The sequence below is a fragment of the Hemicordylus capensis genome, chromosome 1 (assembly GCF_027244095.1).
Source record: "Hemicordylus capensis ecotype Gifberg chromosome 1, rHemCap1.1.pri, whole genome shotgun sequence".
Classification (NCBI taxonomy): domain Eukaryota; kingdom Metazoa; phylum Chordata; class Lepidosauria; order Squamata; family Cordylidae; genus Hemicordylus; species Hemicordylus capensis.
In genome coordinates, this window is record NC_069657.1 from 172070450 (window position 1) to 172083050 (window position 12601).

General features: G+C 45.1%; 1 protein-coding gene across 4 annotated transcripts in view; it reads left to right on the forward strand.

Annotated features, from left to right (window-relative positions):
- Nucleotides 1-7644: 7644 nt before the first annotated feature.
- SPOPL (speckle type BTB/POZ protein like) overlaps nt 7645-12601 on the forward strand; it is a 45885-nt gene continuing 40928 nt past the window's right edge. Inside the window, exon 1 of one of the 4 annotated variants that reach the window (XM_053261500.1) lies at nt 7645-8156. Coding sequence is in view for 3 of the 4 variants with exons in the window: in XM_053261510.1 (XP_053117485.1) it covers nt 8812-8863 (52 nt within the window). In the remaining variant the exon portion in view is untranslated. Of the gene's footprint in view, nt 8157-8382; nt 8864-12601 lie in introns of those variants that run through there. The other 3 variants (XM_053261510.1, XM_053261487.1, XM_053261479.1) reach the window with 3 other exon arrangements.

Genomic DNA, 12601 nt, shown 5'->3' on the forward strand with positions numbered 1-12601 from the left:
GGCGAGAGGGCTTGTGAAGTAAATGCCTTCAATCTGTAGTGTGGGGGGAATAGTAAGAGTATCACTATTATCCCATCTGCTTCCTGACAGGCTACTCCATTCCATATAGAACTTTGGGGCCTGTTGTGCAGAGCATGAACGAACTGTTTTCCTTTTTAAAAAAATTAATCCAACAAAGATTCATCCCCTTTGGTGAAGTGGGCTTTTGTGGGTGAGAAACACACTGTCAGGGTGACAGTTAAGACCATGGTGGAGTTCCTCTTTCCACCTTCCCCGGTGATTGGGCTGAGGAGACCTGATGATTAGGTGGCAGCTCCTTCTTTTCCCAATTGGTAAAAGGGGTTCCTCCTAGAGCAAGGCTGCAAAACCTTGGCCCTCCAGCTTTTATTTATTTTTATTTATTTTTATTTATTTATTTATTTATTTATATACCACCTGATTCCAATGCTCTAGGCGGTTGGGAGTTGTTCAACTACAACTCCCATAATCCCCAGCCACAATGGCAAACAGGATCACAGGAAGCTGCCATATACCGAGTCAGACCTATGGTCTATCTAGCTCAGTATTGTCTACACAGACTGGCAGTGGCTTCTCCAAGGCTGCAGGCAGGAATCTCTCTCAACCCTATCTTGGAGATGCCAGGGAGGGAATTTGGAACCTTCTGCTCTTCCAAGAGTGGCTCCATCCCCTAAGGGGAATATCTTCTAGCGCTCACATGTGGTGTCCCAGTCAAATGCAACCAGGGCAGACCCTGCTTAGCTAAGGGGACAGGTCATGCTTGCTACCACAAGACCAAGTCTCCTCTCAGGGAAGGGATGATAGTCAGGGATGATGGGAGCTGTAGCCCAACAACAGCTGGAGGACCACATTGTGCAGCCTTGTCCTAGAGGAACCTGCACAAATCTAGAATGCTCTGGGAGGAAGTCCATTGATGAAGGAAAATTACACTATCCCTGTTTACCTAGTTGTGTTACCTACATGTCCTAAAGGTCACAAGTTTCTGCACCCTGCTGTCACAGGGCCTCTTCTCTTGGAAACAATACTCTGCCCTACCAGGGCAGAGATAAACACCTGTTGACCATAGCTTGCCCTGCCTGACTAGGCATAAGCACTGCCAAAGCTGATTGGTACGTTATTGCTGGTTTATGCCTTGTAATTGGTTCACCATATCTACCAATGGCTAAGCGTTATTCTGCTTGTACTAGTATGATTGGTGTAAACCATGAAACTCTTTACTCAGTCATATAGCCTGTATGTAAACAGTATAAAAGACTTTTTCCAAAAGTCTGAGTGTGTGCTCTTGGAAGAGAAACACCTGGCATTTCGTGATTAATAAAAGCTTGAACCTGATGGATAGCTTGGCCTCTGCTCATTAAATGAACCCAGAATTCCCAGATTTTCTCTGTCACCATTCGCCAATTGGGAGGGCAGCAAACTTCAGCAGCGTGTGCTTCTTGGCTGCAATGCATGCTGGCTATCACTACCACAGCATGAATGTGTGTACTAAGGAGATTTAGGGGTTGGCCAGATGAGCATGGGCCCTTGGGGGTATGCTCAACCTGACCCCAAAGTAATACCTGTTGATACATATTATGCTTTTACACAATAGGGTGAGGAATTCCTTGTTGAAAAAATAATTTAGATATTAAAAACCATTTCTGGCCCAAGAATGAAATTCTATCTATGTATATAATTCTCTAAGACATACTCGTGGCTAATCTCATGTGTGGCAGCTCTCGTGAGAATTCGTAAGCGAGCTGCCAGGAGGAGGAGGAGAGGAAAGCAAGTGGGGAGAAAGTGGGGGGGGGAGCGGTGGGGGGGGGGAGAAAGCGGTGGCAGGGAGAGAAAGCGTTGGGCGGCCGCAAAAAAGGTGAACGGGTTGGTTAGGCAGGTGAATGGGCAAACAGCGAGTGGGTGGGGAAAACAAATGGGCAAGTGGCAAGCAGATGGGGGGAACAAACGGACAAGTGGTGAGTGGGGGGATGAACAGGTGCAGCTGCCAGGCAAGTGGGGGGGAGGGTGGCCGAACGGCCAAGCACCGAGCAGGTGGGGGTGAGGAGGAACAGGCGAACGGTGAGTGAGGTTGGGGGGAGGAGGAATGGACGAGCAGGTAGGGAGGAACAGATGAGGGGGGAGGAACGGGTGAGCAAAGTCTCCAGAGGGGAGGCCAAAGGTTGAGTGCACTAGCGCACAGATGCTCTGTGCAGGTTCAGCTAGTATATTCATAAATGTATCCAGTTCTCTTTTTTTGGCCCTCTTACTGTTCCATGGAGACTATTCTAAAATTCTCCACTTCTAGATTTAACAGATGGTTGGTTAAAATGGATTTATAAAATCTTCAATATTTTTGCAGGGAAGATATGCTCCAATAATTCTAGATTTGAAGCCATAATCAGAGAACTCCTCTAGAGCTCAGTAAAGGCTTTAAGAAATTCTTTGGTTAGCATTCTTTATGTCACAGGTATTTCACAGAAGCTTTCCTTTTTCATTTCCAGTTCTTAGCATATTTATTGTAAAGCATGGAAATTAAACTATTCAGCTGTATATTGAATATAATATTTTAAATTACTCTTCTCTCACCCACCCCTGAGCTTTGAATATTTTCAGTTCAAATTATCATTATTTCAGAAACCTTCTCACATGATATAGTACTGAGTGCAACAAGGAGCTGAAGGAGCTGGACTGAAAAAAGGAAGGTATACATTCTTTTAAAAGTTATGCACGTAGGATATAGTTTACACAAAGTGTGTTGAATTTGATGTGGATCCTATTTATATAATGCAAACTAGATGTCATCAGTTACAAATTATCATTTATGCAGGCACGTAGCCTGAAAAACTTATTTTATTCTATTGGGTTTACATATTACTTTGAAGAGTTTGAATGCACTCCATGCTATCCATCATTTATGTATTTGAGCCAAGTTTCTTTTCCAGCATTCAGATATGCCAATTCCTTGCATCTATTTCTTGCCAAATAGAAATTGTGCAGTCCACACTAATTTGTATGGCTGCTTCCGGAAATCATAGGTTCAGTACAGATGCCACCATTTATATGAAGGAATTATGAATGTACAAATGCCTCCACTTTTGCAGGTGCTGCTTCGTGAAATTCCAGTATAGGGCTGAAACTATAAAACGGGAGTGCAGGAATCACCAATGTGAATGTGCCCTGGGAGGTATTTTTTGTATAGTTGCAGTCCATAGCAGTATACTATGGGTTTGCTGTTGAGTACTCACAAAAACAATGCTTTATGTGTAGTTTTGAGACAACAGTTTCAATGCTGGAGTCAGAACTTTCCATTTCACATAGTATTCTGAACTCTTCACATGTGTTTTATAATTCTCTTGTAAAAAATTATCCTTAATTTCACAGAAATGTAGATGAAAATATTACCAAGTCACAGAAGGATATAAAATTCTTCATACTCAAATGACAAGATAGTAATGCCCCCTGTATAAGACTTGGAAGCTCATGTCCGATTTCCTATCATTGTGAATGTCTACAAAGAAAAGAAACACATTGAGGATTTCTCTGCACCTTCTTTCCTTAGAGATATGAGACACTGCCTTCAATTAGAAAAGTGGCAAACTCATCAACAGCTCTGGAAGGATATCTCCCCAAAACATATTATTCAGATTTTTTTTAGTGCAACAAAATATTTCAGATGTTTTTGTAAAGTGCTTTCCCCTAGAGATGAAAAGAGAAAGCAAGTGACAAACTCTACTCTTGCATTTTTCACTGCCTTTGGTACCATACATCCCCCCAATATAACTTGCATTATTAAGACACATGACAAATAAATGGAAGAATAATTATTGCTTTAGGAATAAAGATTATTTTACACTTTAAGGGCTACTGGAGGTGGTAGTTCCGTTTCAGTTGTGAACTGAACCAATGGCAACATTGCAGATAAAGGTTACAATCCAACAGAATCTTCAATTTCATACACTTGGAGATTTTGTTTCTTTATTCACTGCCTATCTACCTTTTCCATTTTCTAACTAGAAATTTAGGAGCAAAATGAGACCATATACAAAGATTCATGTAACGTTTTGCAAAGGGGTTTTAAAATGAAAAACAGTCTATGGAACTTGCAAGTTTGAGTGAGGAGCAGTGCAAGGAAGGAGTGGTTAACATCCCCATCAACATTTTCCCCACTCAAAATATTCCCACCCCCTCCAGCTTCTGTTCCATATGGACAACAACATGCACAATCTTTTATCCTGAAGTGACAGGGGATAGGGGAGGCAGATAAGGGAAAATTTTGAGCAGAAAAACAATTGCCAGTGGGTAAGCATGTTATAAACTCTTTCCCCCTGCTATGAGTTTATTAAGCATTTTCTCCTACTACAGATGTAGCCACCAGCACACCACGCACCCATTGGCCACAAAGTTTTGGTAACACAAAGAGAACAAGGAGAGGGAATGGAAATAAGAGAATCTTTTTTGCTGTGTTTATTTTGTACTGCTATTTAACAGCTGTATACCTACATACACTGTTTAACTCTTCATTTAAATCAGGGTGAATCATACGTGATTAGAGGAAGAAGAAAATAGTAAAACTTTGTGTTCATTTTTCTGCAACTCTGTGTTCCAGGTCAGGATCATCCTTAATAAGGATAAATGCCCTGTGGCGTTTCATCCACCCTCAAATCCCCTCCCCCGCATAATATTGTTTAAAATTTCAGTTTTTACTCATACAGATATTGAGGTATCAACTATCCCTATTACATTGCATTTTGACTGGTTTGGGGGTTGTAATTTTTACCCCCAGTTAATTAGTAGAGCACTAAAGAAGCTACCCACTCCAGTTACAGAGTAGAATGCAGAGTTTAGTTGTTGCAGCTATTTAGAGAAGATACATGGAGATTCTTGTAGAACTAAATAAGGTAAAGTGTGCCGTCAAGTTGATTTCGACTCCTGACGCCCACAGAGCCCTGTGGTTGTCTTTGGTAGAATACGGGAGGGGTTTACCACTGCCATCTCCCTCGCAGTATGAGATGATGCCTTTGAGCATCTTCCTATATCTCTGTATAAAAGAAGCGGGGATTCGAACCAGCAACCTTCTGCTTGTTAGTCAAGCATTTCTCTGCTGCGCCACTTAAGGTGGCTGTAGAACTACAGGTGAAACTCGGAAAATTAGAATATCGTGCAAAAGTCCATTAATTTCAGTAATGCAAATTAAAAGGTGAAACTGATATATGAGACAGACATATTACATGCAAAGCGAGATAAGTCAAGCCTTAATTTGTTATAATTGTGATGATCATGGCGTACAGCTCATGAAAACCCCAAATCCACAGTCCCAGAAAATTAGAATATTACATGGAACCAAGAAGACAAGGATTGTGGAATAGAACAATATCGGACCTCTGAAAAGTATACAGTGTACTGTGCTTGATTGGCCAGCAAACTCGCCTGACCTGACCCTATAGAGAACCTATGGGGCACTGCCAAGAGAAGAATGAGAGACATGAGACCAAACAATGCAGAAGAGCTGAAGGCCGCTAATGAAGCATCCTGGTCTTCCATAATGCCTCATCAGTGCCACAGGCTGATAGCATCCATGCCACGCCGCACTGAGGCAGTAATTGCTGCAAAAGGGGCCCAAACCAAGTACTGAATACATATGCATGCTTATACTTTTCAGAGGTCCGAGGGAGTCGAACCAACAGCCTCCTGCTCTCTAGGCAGGTTGCTTCAACTTAGGTGAACTCTACTGAATTAATTGGACTTTCATTTGAGTAGACATGCATAGCCAAATGCTCCTAATTTACTTCTGTGGCCCAGCATGCCTCAATGTAATAATAATTTGAGATTTTTTAGTGCATGCTTATTTACTAAGTGTTAAAATAGTAAAACAGTACAATTTATACTGTTGTTTTACATAAGCAGTTTTGGATAGTTGCTTTGACTAAAAGCTGTATAAAAATGTTTTGAATAACTTTATTTATTTATGTATATCCTGCCCCTCCAGTATTTAGTGCAATACTAAATAAACCAGGCACAGTTCTTAAGTAGTCTGCTGTCTGCAAGAATTTATGACTGAAATTTATGACTGAAATACATACTAGGTTAAATATATTATTCTCTCACCTACTTTCCCCATTTTAACTGCCTGCGGAAAGAGTTTTGTGTAACCTAAAAGCTCATACATACCATATTGTCAACCTTCATCCTGATGAAGTTACTGTTTTACTGTCCTTGCATGTTTTAGCTGTTCTTCCAACTTGTAATCTTACATATTCCATTTTTGTACTAGTAGATATAGGTATAGCTAGTATTCCTTGTAAATGTATAGTTGAACTAACTAAAAATGGTAAAAGTGAATTATTCTACTCATTTAGAATAGCGGTATAGGGATCCTAATCTTGTGTTTTGCTAGATGTGATACTTAAAGTGTGGGTGGCTCAGTTTTTTAATAGTGAGGAAAATGCACTCTGCATATGTTCACAACTAATTTCCTGTATGCAAAGTCCCAGCTAATAATAATGCAGCTAGTGATTTCATAGACATGATCTCCAAAGTGCAGCAAGGATGGCTATCATTAGTTGCCTGTTGGTGTGTTCAAAAGCATGCACAGGAAAAATTCCTAGATATGTTGAAGTGGTGCATGCAATGCATGCTAATTATAAAAAACACATAGCCCACATATGCAGCCCCAGCTATTGTGCTGTTACTGTAACACAGTACAGTATTTACTTGCACTAAAGGTGCATTACAGGCTCCAGCTCCAAAGGACATCAGCTGCCATAGGCTTGGACCTGCCATCCAAGAGGAAAAGAAGAGAGAGGGGATTTGACGTGAACTAGAAGGATGAAAAACACACCTGGGTTTCTTGTGCTAGTTTAACTGAGAGCAAGTCCCACTGAACTCAGTCCACGTTTATTACCAAGTAAACATGGCTAGGATAAAGGCTGTTGGTTCAGGCATGCACATTCTTTGATAACTATTTATTATTTATTTATTACATTTATATACCACCTCATACAAATGTCTCATGGTGGTTTACAAATAAAGAATAAAACTCTGACTGAAGTTTTTCCTGGAGCCTCCCACCCCCCACCCCCGCCCCCATTTTCCCCAATATCAAGCTCCTGACATCTCCAGGATTGCTTTCATCAGTCACCTGGAGATTAATGCCAACCCCGGAAGGTTGCCAACCTTATCTCGTGATGACTTGTACGTGTGAACCAGTCACAGATAGAATTTTTGCTGTGTACGTAATGTTTTTTTCAAGCGTGGAGTGACAGCTCCAGCTGGCTGTGAAGAAGTACGGGGAAATCAGGGGCTGTGCATGCTCGTGTGTCGGAACAGAAGCGAGGAAGATCGACGAAACAGCCCGGAGTGAGCCATTGACAGCTCCTCCGCTTGCGCTCAGTTACCAGCGGAGCCACTGCAGAGCGCCGTTCAGACATGCGTCACCCCTTCCTTCTCCCCCGCTGCTGAACCTGGGAGCTGCTATGACTCAGGCGAGCCCCCCGCCCCGTCTCGCCCCGCTCCGCTACAAAGAAACAAGACACCTTTGCCAAGTGCCCGGATGTTTCTGTGTGTTTGAAGCAGACCCTCCCACAGAAGAGACCGACTGTAATTATGATTTTTCCGCTCCCGCTGCTGCGTCATGAGGTCACAGATGCACGCTGCGTCGCTCCCGGAAGTGAGGAAGTGGTAGTAGCAGCAGCGGTAATAGCAACAAGCAGCTGCTACTGCCGCCGCCTCTTCAACTTCCACTGCATCCTCTGTGTGGGACTTAACGCCAACACCTCCTCCCCCCCCCCCATTTCTCTCTCTCTCTCTCTCTCTTCCCCGCTCCCTGGCCTTCCAGGGTACGGTAGCCGGGAGTGGCCCCACGCAGCGTGAAAAGGTGGGCCGAGTGGAATTCTCGCCTTCGCTTCCCCACCTGAGGGGCGGCTGCGTGGGGTGGGGGGGTGGGCGGCGCTGGCGGCGGAGAGCGCGCGCGAGATGCGGCTCCGCCGCCAACAGCTCTGCCCGGCCGCGACGCTTCCGCCACAGCCCCCTCCCCCTCCTCCGTCTCTTCCCCTCGCGCCATCATCACTGGGGGCCACGGACTAGCTGCGGCGCCCCCCGCCCTCACCTTTTCCGGTACCGCCACTATGAGACCGGCCGAGACGCCCCGCCAGCGCCGAGCTCCGGTAAGTGATGCCGGAAAGGAAGAACGTGACCTTCCGCTGCACCCTCTCCCTCCGCTTGGTCCTCTCTGTCTGTCTCGTACACACACACTCGGCGAGGTAGGGAGGGGCTCCTCTGCCTCCCCACCGGGCTCTGCTCGCCTTCCTCCTGGCCACGACGGCTTCTGCTCTCTTCCTCCTCCTCCTCCCCCCCCCCCACAATAAATCCGCAGGAGGGCAGTGAGGCCGAGTCTGGTCCAAAGGAGGGGAGGGGTTGGCAGCCGGGAGTCCCCCTTGGAGCAGGCCGCTTGGCACTCTCCTGCTAATCCTCGTTAGGGTCCCAGGGAGGTTGTCGGGCCGAGTCAGCCTGGGCCTTGTCTGTCCGTGCGTTCTGTGCCCACTTTCCCCAAACGTTTTGCAGAGAAATATTCGGGGGGTCCAACTTCTTCTGTTTCACCTGTTTTCTGTTTTTCGGTTTAATTTAATTTCTCTATAGTGGAATGAAGCTCTCTGGTGCTGTGGTTCAATTTCAGGTTTGCTTTTTTAAAAACCTTCTGAACTCTCAAGTAGAAAACATTCGACAAGTCTTTTCTCTGCTTCCAGGCCACTTGCTCTCTTCCTCGTCTTCTTGCTTCTCTCCCACCTTTTCCTTGTGGTCTTTTCCAGCCCCATTCTATGCATGTCACTCAAAATTAAAGTCCCACTAAAATTAAATGGGAACTTATGTTTAGGTAAGTGCATATAATGGCAATCTTAAAGAAATAGTCTGTTTGTGAATGTTTTTGTGAACAACTTCTACAGAGGCTTACTGTATTGTAGGAATTCTGACTTATGTTGCATAAAAATAGCTGTATAAAAATATTAGTCGTACACTGCTAATATCAAAGTTATCCAATGTGTTGTGACTTCAAGTTTTAAGGCCTAAAAGGTGCTGCCAGTGATTCTGTTGATGCCCTAGTGGGAAGTTAGAACAGGGATCTCACCAGGGCAGTAGACATGATTGCTCCTGAACATCCCTTCCGACCTGCTTTAAAAGTGGTGCCTTGGTATACAGAGGAGTTGCAGGGTCTGGAGCAGCAAGGTAGGCGACTGGAGTGCAAGTGGAGGAGAACTCGGCTTGAAATTTACAGGACACAGTATAGAGCCCATTTGAAGGTTTATGCAGAAGCGGTAGGTGTGGCCAAAAAACAAAAACAAAACAGTTTTGGTCTGCCTGCATTGCTTCTGCAGGTTCGCATTCAGCAGAGTTGTCCCAAGTTGTGAGGAACTTGGATTCCATTGTTTTTGCAGTCTTATTAAAGTAGTGTCCAGCAAATCCCACTTGCACTATTCGATTGAATCAGTTTCAATCTGTGATGCCCGAGGATGTGGACAAGCTGCTTGGGGGCGGGGCGGCCTACCACTTGTTCTCTGGATCCTTGCCTGACTTGGCTGCTTCTGTCTACCATGGAAATTGTTGGAGATGGCATAGTCAATATCATTAACTCATTGCTGAGGGAGGGTAGGATGCCTTGTTTGAAGGAGCCAATGATTAGACCACTTCTTAGGAAATTTGCCCTAGATCCCTCAGTTATAGGCCGGTCTCCAGTCTCCCATGGTTGGGCAAGGTGATTGAAAGAGTGGTGGCTAACTAGCTCCAGGCAGTTTTGGAGGAAACCTATCTAGACCCATTTCAAACTGGTTTTAGAGCAGACTATGGGTTTGAGATGGCCTTGGTCAGCCTGATGGATGATCTTTACCAAGGAATTGACAGGTGGAGTGTGACGCTGTTGGTTCTTTTGGATCTCTCAGTGGCGTTCGATTCCATCGTCAATGGTATATATTTCTGGATTGCCTGGGGGAGTTGGGGATAGGAGACACTGCTTTGCACTGGTTCCGCTCCTATTTCTCCCTCGAGGTAGGAGGTCACGGCTCACAAAGGGTTATCTTCCACTCCTTGCTCCCAATAGACAGGAAATCTCAGGTGTTTTTCAAGTAGCTGAAGTCCGTCCCCCTTCTCCCAGCATGCTCAGGTGTGATTCCCCAGTTCCTTCCTGTCTTAGCTCCTGAATAGATGCACCTGGGCAGGCTCCTGCCCGGGACCATCCTTTCTACTCTTTTGGTGAGCTTTCCTTTTATTTACATGGATCTTTCTCAGGTGGGGGATACCCTACAGGGATCCCTGTCAGAGAGCACCGGGGAAGACCCAAGGGAAAGAAAGAAAAACCTCTTAAGAGGTGCCACCATGTTTCTTCCCCTGAACCACATGGTCAGGGAAAGAGGAAAAAGAACTTTCCCAAAGGGAAGAAAAAGGAAAGCGAGGCTGGGGGGAGGAATCTGGCTACTCTGCCTGCTCTGCGGCAGAGTGAGAGGATTTTGGTTCAGACCGCCTGCAGCGCTTCACTGCAGCTGCTGGGAGACCGGGGAACACACGTGGTTGGCGGGCCGGCTGGGGGGAGCGGGTCCCCTCTCCCCTTCGCCCCCCCCATGCCCATCCACACCAGGCTATTCCTGGGGAGAGGCTTCAGGCCCCCTCCCAGTCCACCCCTCCCCCAATTGCCCTCCCCTGCCAGGCAGGACGATCGGCAGAGAAGAGGCCATTGCCCCCCCCCGCAGAACCCTTCACGGTAGGTCCAATGTTTCTTTCTCAGGCAGATTCCAGATGGTGGAGCTTGGTGACGGTTGCTCTTCAGAATGGGAGATATTATATGGCGTCCCTAGGGCTCCATTCTGTCGTCAATACTTTTTATCATCTCCATGAAACTGTAAGGTGAGGTCATCAGGAAATTTGGTGCAGGGTGTTATCAGTATGCTGATGACACCCAAATCCATTTCTCATCATCATCATCATCATCATCAGGAAATGGCATTCCTAAATGCCTGTCTATGGGCAGTAGTGGACTGGATGAGGGATAACAAATTGAAGCTGAATCCAAGCAAGATGGAGGTGCTCATTGTGTGGGACTGGAATTTGAGGGATGATTTATATCTTTCTCTGCTGGATGGGGTTACACTCCCCCAGGAGCAACAGATACGCAGCTTGGGTGTGCTCTTGGATCCAGGCCTCACCGTGGTATCTCAGGTGGAGACTATGGCTAGGAATGCTTTCCATCACCTTCAGCTGGTTCGACAGCTGCGTCCATTCCTTGTAGAGAACGATCTCAAAACAGTGGTATATCAGCTGGTAACCTCCAGGTTCGACTATTGCAATGCACTCTACATGGGGCTGCGTCCTTGTTCCCTGTAAGAGGGATTCCCAGATGGCGTTTACTACAACTGCCATCATCTCCAGTCAAGGGCCATTGCAGCTGAGGATTCTGGGAGTTGTCGTCAACAACATCTGGGAATCCCTCTTACAGGGAACACTGGACTGCCTTTGAACATAGTTCAGAAACTTAAGTTAGTTCAAAATGCGGCAGCCAGACTGGTCTCTTGGGTAACCCTCAGAGACCATATTATGCCTGTTTTAAATCAGTTACACTGGCTGTCGATATGCTTCTGGGCAAAATAAAAAGTGCTGGTTATTGCCTTTAAAGCCCTGAACAGCTTGGGTCCATGCTACCTTAGAGAGTGCCTTCTTCTGTATGTTCCCCATCACATGTTGCGGTTACCTAGAGAGATCCGTCTCTAGTTACCACCAGTATGTCTGGTGGTGACTTGGAGCCGGGCCTTCTCTGTAACTGCTCCTGGCCTATGGAATACACTCCCGGCAGATATCTGTAATTTAGGCTGCTGCTGGCCTTTAAGAAAGCCCTAAAAACTTGTTTGGCCTGGCCTTCAAAGGTTTTAACATCATTTTAAAGTATTTTAATTGGTTTTAAATGGCTCTGATTTGTGTTAAAATTGTTTTTATTGTTTTAAGCAGTGTGTTTTTTACATTTTAAATTTGTTGTGCACCTCCCAGAGCCGTTGGATGGGGCAGTCTAGAAATGCAATAAATAAATAAAGGCACACTTAAGGTGCATCTGACAAAGTGAGCTCTACCTGCTATAAGAGCCTTATTGGCTGGAGAGCACGGTGTAAATCTTCTAAATAACCCTCAGAGGCTTATGATGCCTCTACTTGTTGGTTTTCAAGGTGCCAAGGGGCTCTATGTTCCTGTAAACTTGCTTACTGCCCACCCACCCACTGATATTGGTAGTACATTATTCTCTGGTGTTAACTGTTCAAACCTTGTTTTCACTTGTTCATCTTTGTAGACAGTTTGCACTGCATGCTTCAGGAAGCCCCCAGTTCTGAGGCAGATCACATGAGGGCCAAGTTCATCTTGCACACAATGCATTCTTGATACTCCAATGGTTTGATGACATTATATGAAAAAGATAAAACACTTCTTCTTGATGTCTCTCTTTCTGTCCTGTTCAAGAATATCATCTTCCTGGGTAAATGTAATTATCTTCCTTTTCTGGTGGTGTTATACCTGATGAGTAATTGGTTTGTTGGACAGATTCTCTGTTTTTTACATGTAGAAGGATTTAACTTTAGCACAT